General features: G+C 38.7%; 1 protein-coding gene across 2 annotated transcripts; it reads right to left on the bottom strand.

Annotated features, from left to right (window-relative positions):
- Positions 1-8,707: 8,707 nt before the first annotated feature.
- Positions 8,708-13,604, bottom strand: LOC143282852 (uncharacterized). 2 transcript variants are annotated; one of them, XM_076588696.1, is made up of 3 exons: positions 13,536-13,604; positions 9,773-10,071; positions 8,708-9,222 (listed from the first exon to the last, which is right to left on the bottom strand). In XM_076588696.1, the coding sequence occupies exons 2-3, from the start codon at positions 10,028-10,030 to the stop codon at positions 9,049-9,051; spliced, it is 432 nt and encodes a 143-aa protein (XP_076444811.1). In that variant the 5' UTR covers positions 10,031-10,071; positions 13,536-13,604; the 3' UTR covers positions 8,708-9,048. The 2 variants fall into 2 exon arrangements, with proteins under 2 accessions (XP_076444811.1, XP_076444812.1); XM_076588697.1 differs by lacking the exon at positions 13,536-13,604 and adding an exon at positions 13,394-13,414.
- Between the last annotated feature and the right edge of the window lie 1,094 nt (positions 13,605-14,698).

Here is a 14,698-nt window from a genome sequence, read left to right as displayed (position 1 = left end):
GAGCAGACGAAAAAGTGAGGATTTCTAAAAGGGGTGTGGATGGAGGAAGGGGAGGAAGGTGGTGGTGAAGAGTGGGGGAGGTGGAGAAGGGGGAGGGGAGGGGGAGAGGGGGAGAGAGAGCGTAAAAGGTCTTGGAGTAGGATTTTTTTTGGTTGGTTGGTTGGTTGTTGGGTAGTTTGTTTTTTGGTTTTTTTTTTCTATTGCAGACAACTAATCCGAGACGTTAGTGCGTTTCCATGGCTCCCGGGAGTCAGGACACGTCAGGGGACTTACCTTTCCGTCTGTCTGTCTGTCTGTCTGTGGCTGTCTGTGTGTCTGCCTATCTGGCTGTCTGTGTGTCTGCCTATCTGGCTGTCTGTGTGTCTGCCTATCTGGCTGTCTGGCTCTCTGTATGACTGTCTGCCTGTCTGGCTGCATATATATATGTATGGCTCTCTGTATGTCTCTCTCTCTCTCTCTCTCTCTCTCTCTCTCTCTCTTATCTGTGTCCCCCCCCCCCCCCCACCACCACCCCTCCCTATCCCCCTACTTCTAATTCGTGTGCTTCTCTTTTCTTCTTCTTCTTCTTCTTCTTCTTCTTCTTCTTTTTCTCTCCGGCATGTAGTTTTGTTTTTCTCTCCCTTTTTTTTTTAATGGTCTTCCCAGAGCCTGGCTTTCCTTCTTCTTTCCTTCCGTGCACTTTGACTCCCCCCTGCTCCCCCCCCCACTCTCCCCCCCCCACACACACACACCACCCCCACCCCCATTCTCTGGCTTCCCCCCTCTCCCTCCTACCTTTATTTTATTTTATTGTATTCATTTATTTATTTTCCTTTCTTTTTTTTTTGACCTCTGTTCTATGAAAGTCCAAGGATTTTTTTTTTTTTTTTTTTTTTATAAATATTTGTTGTTGTTTTTTAGAGTGTTGTTTTCATCGACCGAAACAGAAGCCACAAAAGGCCATTCATGCACAATTCTTTGTCTGCGTCCTTTGACTTTTTGTGTGCTTTCAATTCACCTTCCAAGAAGTGCTGACGCATGTGTGGGTATTCAATGCTCTATTTATTTTTAAGTCGCGCGTTATCTTGTGTGTCTCTTTCACACATATACACACGCACGCACGCACGCACGCACACACACACACACACACGCACGCACGCACGCACGCACGCACACACACACACACACACACACACACACACACACGATCATTCTTCTCCCCACAGTCTCCAAACCCAACTGTCGACACCTCCCCCCCCCCCCCCCTTCCTTCTTCTTCATCACCACCCAACACGCACTTTTAGCAGGCATCTTCATCTCGTCTTCCGGAATGAGCTGCTGCATCGTCTGGCAAAGAGTAGCCGCCTCCCTTAATCTTAATGGCAAACGTACGTCCATTAGCACACGCTGGTGCCACAGACAGACGGCAGTCAAAAACAAGCCAGCCCCAAGTGCATCCACTATCATCAGTCTACATGTAGAGTACAGCGTCCACAGAAGACACTTGTCACACACAGCCGTTCCTACGTCATATTCATGCATCTCCCAAGTGCCAATTGGTTCGAGTCTCGCACGAACAGGGGTTCTTAGTCAATGGACAACAGGACAAGACAAGACAGGACAGTACAGGTTATTACAAGATATAAAATAACAATACAATGCAAGACAGGACAAGACAGGACATGACAATACATGTCGTCACAAGACAAGTAACAGACAATACAGTGCAAGACAGGACAAGACAAGACAGGACAAGACAGGACAGGACAGGACAAGTGAAAGACAATGCAATGCAAGACAGGTCAAGACAAGACAAGACAGGACAGGACAATACGTGTCATCACAAGACAAGTAACAGACAATGCAATGCATGACAGGACAAGACAAGACATGACGAGACAGCACAGGACAAGACAGGACAGCACAAGTCATCACAAGACAAGTAAAAGACAATATAGTGCAAGACAGGACAAGAAAAGACAAGACAAGACAGGACAGGACAGGACAGGACAGGACAATACATGTCATCACAAGACAAGTAACAGACAATACAATGCAAGACAGGACCGACAAGACAAGACAAAGCGGACGGACTGAAGCATCTGTCTGATTTAACTGCTAATGCCAATGACAAGTGACAATGATCATTGCCACTCTGACAGAAGAAGATGAAAATGAAGAAGGAGGGAGAGGAGGAAGATATTAAGACTTCATTCGATAATTGACGTTCAATACGTTATGACGTCACCGTCGCCAGAGGAACATATTGGGAAGAGTACAGTGCGTGTGTGTTGACGATTTGCTGTCTAGACTCTATCTGTGTGTGTGTGTGTGCGTGCGTGTGTGTGTGTGTGTGTGTGTGTGTGTGTGTGTGTGTGATGTGTGTGTGTGTGTGTGTGTGTGTGTGTGTGCGTGAGTGTGTGCGTGTGAGTCAATGAGTCAATTGGAAGGGAAAGATGACAAAGAATTCCCAGAAAGCGGAGAAAAAAAAATAGCGAAACAACCAGTACAGGGGAGAGCACACGTGAAAATATGCTAACCGAATGTGGCACAGGTTACATCCCTTACTTCGATTTTCCCTCTCTCTTTCAAACACACACACACACACACACACACACACACACACACACACACACACACACACACAGAGGGAGAGAGAAAGAGAGAGAGAGAGAGGGAGATATTATTTTAAAGTAACAAACAAAGATTTATTTGCCATTTCCATCAACTGTCACATGCAGGAAGGCTCTATTTCGGTCTTCGATTTAAAAAAAAATTCTTCTATTTTCAATTTCTAGGGCCGGATATTTTGAAGTGAAATGGGTGGTTGAAAGTGTGGGAGGATGAGGAAGAAGAGGAGGAGGAGGGTTCTGAAAACTGGGAGGTGGTAAGAGTGGGGCCGCATCGGTGAGTTTGAGTTAGAGGTGGGAGGAGGAGAATGAAATGTGTGTGTATGTGTGTGTGTGTGTGTGTGTGTGTGTGTGTGTGTGTGTGTGTGTGGATATCAGGCTGGCTCTTCGGTACTCTCTTAAGAACATACTGATATTGTTGCTAAATGGTAAATTTTATTTTACTTATGCCGCTTATCAACATGATGATGATTAGACACAATGTATTTTGAGCGAAAATGCTTCAGATCAGTATTTACTTTATTCTAAAGCAGGGTACAAGACATATGTAAATGTCAGAAAAAGAAAAAAGAAAAAAACAAACCGAAAAAAACAACGATTTTGTGACTTTGAGGCGACTCCAAGCAAAACTGCATTTTGGGGGTAGGGGAAGTAACTCGGTGAGAGCGACTCTCAAAACGGTTAAAAATTCGTTCGTGTATTAAAATGGTTTGGAAAAGAATATTGCAGTGATGAAATAATAAAATTAATTATTTCACTTTATTTTGTATGTCAAAAAAAAAAAAAAAAAAAAAAGTTATAGCAGAACGAAACAAGTCTTAACTCTTAGGCTAACAGTTCGTCTCTGTAAGCTTCATTCGCAGAGGAACGATAATCTGACTGGCTGGATGGCAGGCCGGCTTATTCCATTTGTCTAAAAGCCAGTTACCTGATTTTCTCTAGAATAGCTTTCTATTTTGATAAAATGGGGTTTTAAAGCGTCAGATATGAAATTTAACCTTAACTGATATAACAGTACCAAAATAAATGTTCGAGTCGACCACACCTCACTTTCTCTTTCTCACCGCCATTTTGCCCGAGATGGCTGTTGATTCGCGTTGTACATTTTCGTCAATTGCTTGCGAACATGAGCTCATCAGAGTCCGAAACTGAATGATTGTACGACAGTGATGATTGTTTAACCATTCCTGACCCTGACGATGATTCTGACTGGTCGGATTTGGAAAATCAACCACCGATTCGAAGGAACAACGAGCAGGTGTCCATTGACGAGTGAGTTCTATTTTTGGAAACTGATATACGAAGGAAAATTTAAATTTAAATCTAATTTTGGCGTAAGTTTATATATAGATTGATATTTGATATTATATGATCCATAATCTTGGTATCGTAAGTTGATTCAATCGGTATTCGATGAAATTTACTGTCAAAGAGCTGCCTTGAAAACGGCGAGCATTCTTTGCTCACTTTTTAGCAGACGACCTTTTTTCCGCATTACTGGCTGGTGCAGTAACAGAAACAGATAGGTTTCTTGTTTGGCTTGTGGTCACTTTTGGGAAAGATGATGAATATGTTGTGCATGACTATAACAAATATATGGATGGTGTTGATAAAAGTGATCAATCAACTGGTAAATATGAAACACTCAGAAAAACAGACAGGTGGTGGAAAACATTATTTTATTCATTTCTTGGATGTTGCTCGTGTCAGTAGCTGTATTTTTTCATGGACTGTGTTGAGAAAAACATTAAAGAACTACATCGCCCCAAAAGTTATGGCCAGTTAGATTTTACTATTGAATTGATAAAAGAAATGAGTGGAGTAAGTGATGATAGAGAAGTGCCTTTATTTCAAAAGAAAAAACCTGAACCAGCATCACCACCTGTTCCAACAACTCATTCAATCATTCCTGTGCGGGCAGAAAATAAGCTTTAAAAAGGAAAGAAAAATATATACCACGTTAGTGTAAAACTTGTGATACCTACTACTGCTTCACCAAAGACAGAAACTGTTTGCTGAATGGCTGCACATCAGTAAATGTAGTGACTAAGTCAGAAACTCCTCCAAGTAAGTTTGTTGTCAGATATGTTTTATATATATATATATATATATAAATATATAAATATGTATATATAAGAAACTCTAGGGAGAGCTGGTCAGTACAAGGTATTTAGAGAAGAAGCCCCCCCCCCCCCCCCGCCCCCTCCCTGAGTCACCTTTTTCTGGCAGAACCACTGAGCCGTCGTACGCCTAGTTTGAGTAGGGAAGTTTAATCTTTATGAAGTTTACTTTCATTCCTCCTCGAGCAGATCCAGCTGGAACTCTTTCTGCTGCTTCTGCCATTGCCTTGAGAGCCCATGTTCTCTCTGTGCTAGAAATCGACAGCTGTTTCAATATATATATATATATATATATATATATATATATATATATATATATATGTGTGTGTGTGTGTGTGTGTGTAAGTATGAAAGATTGTAAGTGATCTACTTTGTGAGATCCATATTCAGTGAAACTGTCTGCACTTTAGTAGTGATTTTTTGTGTGTATATTTGTTGTTTATGTTTCTGTTACTCATCACAGATATTGTTCATGACTGTATTTAACAAAAATTTTAGTTTTGAATCATGTGGAAATGGTTACCCTGTAAAACTGAAAGCTTTTCTGTTTTCATAAAAAAAAGCGCCTTTTTTTCCCTTCATAGCCAAATTTTTATTCATTGTTTTTTGCATGGAAAAATTGATAAGATATTGTAATTATATTATGTACATGGTATGTTCTGTTGGTAGGATGGATGCAGGTTTACTATTTTTTCAGAAACTACATTCATTTTTTTTCCTTTATTTTAGTATGAAATATAGCTATGTTCAATGAAGACTGCAGCAATCAATGAAGATTTAGAAATATTAGTGTTGGATATGGAAACACACACACACACACACACACACACACACACACAAAAAAGAAAGAAAAAAAGAAAAACAACTCTTAAATATGCGAACTGTTTAAGAGTTAATTATGAAAAAGAAAAAAAGAATGAAGATACTTCATTTCTGGCTAGCCATTCATGCCAGTAGAATAGACCATGTTAAAAAAGAAAAGAAAAGAAAACATGTTATATGTGTTGATTTCTTTTATAGAGAAATATGACTGGTGATGGTTTGAACTTGGGATTGTCTCAAGTTATCTGACCGTGACGCTAAAGGGTACCAGTGTGCCAAGGGCTGTAACTCTTGTGCGTCTCAATTCTTCATTGTTCATGGGAACATGTTAAAAAAAAAAAAGAAAGAAAAAAAAGAAGAACATTTCAGGACATTTAATAGGCTTATATATATTAAAGTCATCCTTGGGATGGGAGTTTGGGAAGGTGGAGGGGGGGGGGGGCGTAGTATAAAGGGAGAATGACTGACGATTTTTACCCCTTTTACTTCTTCTATCCAAAAACTTTATATTACCATCTTTACAAATCGATTGTATGCAAATCATAAATATGCTGCATGCTTTTTACATGTATGTGTTCTAAATGAAATTGCTCTTATTTCAGCTGTTTAATCAAGTTCTCGTGTGTGTGTGTGTGTGTGTGTGTGTGTGTGTGTGTGTGTGTGTGACAGTTGTAGTGTAGAGTATATTACTTTGTGGATTTTGTGCATTGTGTTTTCATGATATTAATGATTGTGTTTCATCACCCTTTTATATGTTTCCGCTTCTCTTTGTGTTCGCTAAGCACTGGATTTGTAAAGCGCTTAGAGCTTGCTTATATGAGTATGTAATGGTGCTATATAAAAATAAACATAATTATTATTGCAATTATTATTATTATTAGTGTGTGTGTGTGTGTGTGTGTGTGTGTGTGTGTGTGTGCATATGTGAGGTGGGTAGATGCGCGCGTACAAAAGGGATGTTGCAGGTTCTCATACACTTCTTCACTTTCTCCTTCTGTTCGCAGTATTGGCACAGTCCTAGACCAGTCTCTGTCCTTCCAACGGCAGCGTGCTTGCGTGTTTGTTGGTCACACTTTGATGTGTGAAAGTAACATTGATGGAATGTATTATGTAAACCAAAGTGTTTTTGAAAGCACCTAAAGCAGATGTCAACATCAATTTTCTTACTTTTGAAGGTTACATATCAGCAATAAAAGAGTTCATTCAAAACAAGAACAAAGCCATAGATAATGATCAATGCTTAAATATGTCTATAATTTTCAAGAAATTGATGTCCATATGTAAAGGTTCACAGCTTTATTATGACATACTTATAGACAATGGTGTTCATCCACAGTGTTGTTCAAAATGGGATGAAAAACTCAACATTGTTCATGACTGGAGAAAATGTTTTTTGCACATTAGTAAGATTCCGGATGTTAAACTGAAATGGTTTCAGATAAAAATTGTGCACAGATGCCTTGGGACAAATGTTATACTTAAAGAGATGGGTGTACTTAACAATGACCTATGTAGTTTTTGCAACACAATGAAAGATAGTATTAGACACATGTTTTGGCAGTGTACAACCATCCAACGTTTCTGGCAAGAATTAATGGATTTGATTAACGAAAGATGCCCAAATGCTCAAAATTTGCAATTAACTGAACCATTAGTCATACTTGGACATGACAAAAATATAGTCACTGATCCCACTTTTTATTCCATTTTGTTGCTGGCTAAACAGTACTTGTACCAACGCAAGATCAACAGCACTGTACCTGTTCTGCAAGGTTTCATAAAAAAAAGGGAATACAGATATGCAGTTGAAGAATATATAGCTAGGAAAATCTTTCTTTTTATGACTTTATCAGCAAATGGTCTCCATATAAATCCTTGTTTTTTTTAATACAAATTGAAATAAGAATATATATTGTCTATACAGTTCTGATATTGTTATTACTATATTTTGTATCTTACTATGCAATTTAAGGTGTGGCCACATATGTGCTAACTATTGTGAGGTTGACAACCTACAATTTATCGGATTCCTTAGACTGCGCCCGGCGACCTTATATTTGATCTTGATTCATTTATCTTTGCCAGCATGTTCTGTGGTTGTGTTATTATTATTATTATTAGTAGTAGTAGTAGTAGTAGTAGTAATAGTAGTAGCAGTAGCAGTAGTAGTAGTAGTAGTGGTAGTAGTACTTCTTTTTGTTTCTGTGTGTGTGTGTGTGTGTGTGTGTGTGTGTATGTCTATGTCTGTGTCTGTGTGTATGTATAGTTACTAGTGTATGTTTGTGTGTTTAATAATGTAAAAATTGAATAAAAATGTTTGAAAAAAATATGAACTATCAAGAGAAGTGTTGTTTTGGGGTTGTTTTTGTTGTTGTTGTTGTTGTTGCTTTTTTTCTTCTTCTTTTTTTCCTCTTTATACAGTTTCAGCAATCAGTAAGAAAGCAGGTTAAACATTGAATGATAAGAATGATATCCAGACGCAATATATATATATATATATATATATATATATATATATATATATATATATATATATATATACCCAAAATAGATAAACAGAAAGAAGCCAAACTTGCTTTGCTTAAAATACTACTACCATTTTATGTAGTTCCCTCCATATATCTGCCGAGTTCTCCCGTAACATTTTTTAGCACATTTCTTTCTTCTTAGTCATATGATAATAATGTTTGTCAAAGCTTGTAAAACTACATTATAGGGTCTGGAGCTAATTTCCAAGTCACCTGCTGCAATTTATTTTCGTTATTGTTGATGTCATTTCCTTCGTGAAGTATTTACGAATCAGCTTTATTTAACACGTGTGTATACACTATAACAAAATTAACCTTTCTTGAATGAGAAAAACAAAGTTATGGCAGTGAAGTTGATATTTCGATCTTGAGGGACATTAACTTGTTATTTTTCATTCAGAGTTAGATGTAAATAAGACTGCAATGCTTCTCATATTACTGGAATAAAATGATGCAAGGACAGACATAGCCCCTTTCTCTTTCTTCAGTTTTGATTTCTTTTCCAACACATTTGGATTATTGCTTTATTTCAATTTCTATTATTGCTTTATTTTCACGGGAATTGAAAAATAGTATTATTGCTTCATTTTTATATGAATTTATATCTAAAAAAAAAAAAAAAAAACCCAACAAAACCAAACCAAAAATAAAACAAAAACAGGAAACAAGCACACAGAGAAGAAAAAAGTTCGTTTTAAAAAAACTGCCTGAAGAAAGATGTCTGCATTCCATTTCTGGTGTTAATGCGAGCCACAAAGAACATGTCATAATCACATCACTCGCAAAATCATCTCCAAGTTCTGCCAAAAACTAGTTGATCGCAACATTAATAGAAAACTACATAAAAAACAACAAAAAACAAACAAACCATTTTTCCACGTTTGAGATACTCAGATAATCAGATACAAAAAGCATACACGGGTGTGTCGGCCTTCACATTCTGATAATGCGAGTAGCCTTGGTTGGAATCTACCCGCATACGTATTTTGCAATTATTGGACCAGCCATTCCGACCACAGATTTGCACACAGGTAGGAACACGTCGTTGAAAAAATCTTTGTCTACTCGGAGGGTCTTGCCCTTTTTCAGCATCTTGACTCCCTTGCCATCGAACTGCTCCACACCCCCATCAGGCGTTACCACCTGGACAAAGGTTCGGTCAGACTCAGAGTCATGTTGGCTGCAGAAATTATTTAGGCTACTGTCCTGGGGAAGGGAAACTCGTTTTGCTGTTATAGTTTGTTATACACTTCTTGATTGAAATAATGACCCGTGACATATCAAGCACAACTTTCTGCAAAAAAAAAAAAAAAAATCGAAGGCAAGCACTCTCTGTCTGTCTGTCTGTCTGTCTCTCTCACACACACACACACACACACACACACACACACACATTCACACACACGCACGCAGGCACACACACACACACAGAGAGAGAGAGAGGCATTGAATAGAAAGAGGGGGAAAGAGAGAGAGAGAAATACACACAACCCCCACCTCCTCCCCCCACGCACCCTTCCCCTCCCACATCCCCCCCTCCCCCCACCCCTACAAATACATCCTCCCACCCCTTATCACCCCCAGCTCCCTCCACACACACACACACACACACACACACACACACACACACACCAAATCCCCCTCCCCCTCCTCCGCCCCCACACACACACACACACACACACACTTTCCCTACCCTGATCGCCAGCTCCGATTCATGTGGCACGAAAAACAGATCGCATATGATATTCTTTTTATCCACGAAGATACCATAGATGACAGCCACTTGGACACCGCCATAGCCAGGCATGCCTCGCACCGTGATGGGAGAGCCTCCAGTGGGAGCGAAACGTTTCTCTCTCGGTATCCAGTAGAAAGTATCGTAGCCGTTGTAGGTGACGATCTCCCACCCTTTAGCTGTGTGGTTGGACACCTTGCTTTCGTTCATTCCCATTTTGTTGTTGTTGTTGGTTGTTGTTTTTTAGTTCTACTCTTCTGAAAAGATAAACCAGAGAGGCAAGACCTTTAAGACTCATTGTTGTTGTTGTTGTTGTTGCTGTTGTGATGCGGCACTTAATCCACTCAAAGGAATCACGAAAAAAAAAAAAGAAGAAGAAAAAGAACACACACAGCAAAACAGATAATCTGGCAAAAGGACCAACTAGTGTGACATTGGCCTTTGACCTCTCAAGACAAATCAGTGTAGGGTATACAATGTTGAATCTAAACTGGATGAAAAACGACAGTTCTGTCATGATTTTACGTTTTCCCGATAGGCCATGTTGTGACCTTGACCTCTGATATATCATCATGAAAAGAATGACTTTAAAGATCTTATAACATTCTGACAACGTTGCTGATTGTAGTAATGCCATCGTTCAAGTTTACCACAGACGCGCGAATACACACACGCGCGCTTACACTCACAGACACACACGTGTGCGCGCGCAAAACTATGACATTACATAGACTCACTTTGTTTAAACCAGTGAGTCAAAAAGAAGAAGAAAAAAAGACTAAACCTTAATGATTCACGAATGATTCCTGCTGAACAACGGCAAACATCCTATTTTAGCGTCCTGGAATTCTGAGGCTATTTGAATAAAAAGTTTCGTGTGTTTTGCAATGGACGCATATGAGAAATGACATATGTTGCATGTGATCGAGAATTAAGGCAAAATACAGTGTCATGAAATTCAGCGAGACTGTGTTGTTGACTGTAAGCATCTATTTATATCCAGTTGTTCATTGGCTCCAATTCCTGTTTGCTGGTTGGATGGTATTTCGTAATGCTGATTGGCCGGCGTATGAGTTTGGCGATTGGACGAGCGTGTGTGGGTAGATTGTTGGCAGTCACTTGTGAAGCTGACCAGTTGCAGATCAAACTGGTCCTGCAGATTTACTCCTCGGTAGAGACTCTGGGCTGGCCGGTAAGTATGTTCTTTTTATGCCGTCTCTTCAAATGCTTGTTAGAATTAGGATAGGGAAAAAATATTTGAATTATTTTTAATGATGAATTCATTTGTGTAACTAAAACGAAGTTAAAGTTTGAAATATTGGAGAACGAATGTGCTGCACATGCGGCTAGCCAGAGAACGGCCACTGAAACAAAATGGCTGCCAACTCGCTCTGATTGGATAGTACTTTTAACACTCAGCAGCCATTTTAGTTTGGGAACAACCATGGACGAGCATAAAAAATTCTGGAACATGTTTTTGGTATCGCCTGATTGTCTCGATACCGCAAATTACTTATCCTTTGTCTCTCTGCGCACCGCGTTATCTGCTCTTCTCTTCCCGCTTGACGGCGATTTACGCACGAGAAAACAATACCATTGCGATCTTCCGTCTACTTTCCAACTTGAAGTCTCTTTCAAGATGCTTATGTTACATGATAGAGGTAAGTGGATAATGTTTATAACTCTCGATGATTTCTATTAATCATTTTCTTTATAACTTGATTATTTTGTGTGGTTTTTGATTACTTTAAGTATAGGGTATATAGTGTCAGCTATTGTTCATCCAGTCACTGTTGGGGGGGTGGGGGGTGGGGGGGGGGGGGGGGGTGGAGAGAAAAAAAAAGGAAGAATAAAAGATAGCAGTAGGAAAGTAGGAAATAGAGTATATAACTGATTATCATGTGCAAACTATTCCACATATTTTTTACATTCATAAAATGTTCTTTGAAATTTTTTAGCTTCATTTGTCATGATATGTTTACTGTTACTGAGAATTGTGAAAATTAGTCATAAAAAATTATCATAATTGTGTTATAAGCAGCTGTATGGATAGAGCAGAAAAGTAAAATTTTGCTATCAGTGTCAAAAGCAGACAGAGATGGAGCTGGAAATGAAAGTGCGAAAATATAATGTATTACTAGACGTTAGATTTTTCCCCCACATGGGTTTGAGGGGAAAGAAATACCGTCTGGGCAGACGGGGCACAAGCATTCTCGGCGGGGAAAGGCTGTGCTGGGTGGCGTGTTTTTTTTGTTTGTTTGTTTTTTCTTCCGCCTTTTGTGACGGTGCTGGAGGTTGTGTGCGAGTTAAGTGGACGGCATTCTGTGCCTCCAATGTGTGTGACTGGCTCTACGTCCAACCGGTTTGGCAAGTGTGTGGCGCAGTGATACGTGTCGAGAGACTCGACTGTTGAATTAATTTAATAAATTTAAACAGTGCCTGACTGTTGAACCGCAGTATATGTGCAAAGACTATTCAAAATTAAAATAATTAGGATGTTATGGCTGCGTTTTACAGTGTGTGATGCACGCAGTAGATAAATGTGTGCGTAACTGTGTGTTTGTTGTTAGAAACTTGGATGTGAAGCATTTGTTTTCAATTATATCGTTTAAATCAAAATATTGGCATAAGACTGCAGAGATCGAGAGTTAGAAAGTGAGAAAGTAATAAGGCACACGAACACAAATTCTGATAGTGTAATTATTGTCTTCCCTACTCTGCGGTTTACGACATACAACGCAAAATGACCCATAACATGAACCCGGACGGACATTTTTCACTTTGCGGGACCAAAAACCGAAAGAGTAAGAGAGGCACATTACTTTAGCGACTGAATACACACACGCACACACACACACACACACACACACACACACACATATATATATATATATCGATATATATATATATATATATATGTGTGTGTGTGTGTGTGTGTGTGTGTGTGGATAGGAGATAGTAAAATAAACACTGAAAATGGGTTGCGACATCTCCTTATTATGATATCGTTTCATCTATGCACGAAAATCTTTCGGTAAATTAGATCCCTAAATTTAGGACGCTAAAACAGGACTTTACCTAAAATGGTAAAAACGAAGTGGTGGGGCGGATGTGGTTACTAGTAGGCCTACCTACATACACTACTGAGTATAATTATAGCTCTATCCAAATCATAAATTTTGCCCACTATCAGCAACGTGTGCTTGGATACGGAACAATTCCATCTGAGGCAGCACACATCGATCGGCATTGCGTTATTTTATTTTATTTTATTTTATTTTTCGATCATAATTCAGATCTATTAAAGTTTCAATCTGTTCCCTGGTGGGACGTTCTGGGATGTCCCCACATGCTGTTTCGGTCCTCCACCAACATTAGTAAAAAATCTGCCCCAAAGCGAACACACGCTATGCATTGTTCAAAATTATGGATATGTGGATTTATTCTTGCATTAGATAATTATCCTAATACACGCCCGTGTCGTCGGACGGTTAACAACACCAACACAGCCACACCTTCATCAAGGAAATAAATCCTAAACCAGGAAGCAGGAAATGAGAAACAGTCAAAAAGGTTCACCTTGAATTGAAGCCAGGTGAAATACAACGATATTCGAATTAACGCAACAAACAACACTAAGATACGACGAAATCAACACAAACGGCATCAACAGTAGAGACACATACACAGAGAAAACACGAATAAAACAAGCGCACCACACCTGACAATCGAAACCTGTCAACGGAGTGCATTCCACCATGGAACTGAATACCGCTCTGACTGGCGTCGCAAAGCATCATGGAACTGAGCTTTGCAGTGACGAATAAATAATGAATCTCTTTCTCTCTCAGTATATATATATATATATATATATATATATATATATAAATTTTTAAATACATTATATGATGCATTATATCCAATGAAGGAAGTGCATTTACTTTGTGAAGCTTAGGCCCATTGCTTGCATGTCGGCTGAGATGGAGTATCTTTAAATAGAAACAGGGACGCGCGCCTTAGCTTTTTTCTCTGTATCTCAATGATTTAGAGTCGTATTTGACTGAGCATAAGAGTCCATCTGTTGATCTTTCATTGAATGTTAACATTTCAGACTTAGATAGTTACATGCGATTATTTGTACTGTTGTATGCAGATGACACAATTTTACTTTCAGAGACGAAAGAAGGATTTCAACAGTCCCTCAATGTTTTTCACAAATATTGTTTAAAATGGAAACTAGTGGTCAATGTAAAGAAAACTAAAGTGATGATAGTTAATTCTACAAACAAGCAAAAGCCTGTTTTTAAGTTTGGTGATGCATGTTAGGATGTTGTCGATTCTTTTAAATATCTTGGTATCGAATTTATTAGAAACGGAACTTTTTTCAAAGCTAAGAAAATGATTTATGAACAGGCCCAAAAAGCTATGTTTTTGTACTTCAGTCAGCCGGAAATCAAGATTTACCTTTACATATCATTCTGGACATGTACCAGTCTTTGATTGTTCCTATTTTGTTGTATGGTGCAGAAATATGGGGTTATGAAAATGTAGATATATTTTAAAACTTAGAATTGAAATTTTTGAAACGTTTGTTCAAACTGAGCAGAAATACTATGACCCAAATTGTTTATGGAGAAACTGGTATTTATCCAATTAGTGTGTTAGTGAAAATGAGATTAGTTCGATTTTGGACCAGCTTAGTGATATCAAACAAAAATATTCTGGGAAAATATATTTGATATTACTTGACTTATATGGAAATGGTATTTATTCTTCAAAATGGATGAGTTGTATGAGACAAAATTTAATAGAAGCCGGGTATGACTGTGTTTGGGATGCTCATTTCTTCTTAGAGAATCTTTCTGCAAGAATGTCAACATTGCT

This window comes from Babylonia areolata, chromosome 6 (genome assembly GCF_041734735.1).
Source record: "Babylonia areolata isolate BAREFJ2019XMU chromosome 6, ASM4173473v1, whole genome shotgun sequence".
NCBI lineage: Eukaryota > Metazoa > Mollusca > Gastropoda > Neogastropoda > Buccinidae > Babylonia > Babylonia areolata.
Note: the sequence above shows the minus strand (reverse complement) of the source record. Positions and strands in the feature narration are given on the sequence as shown.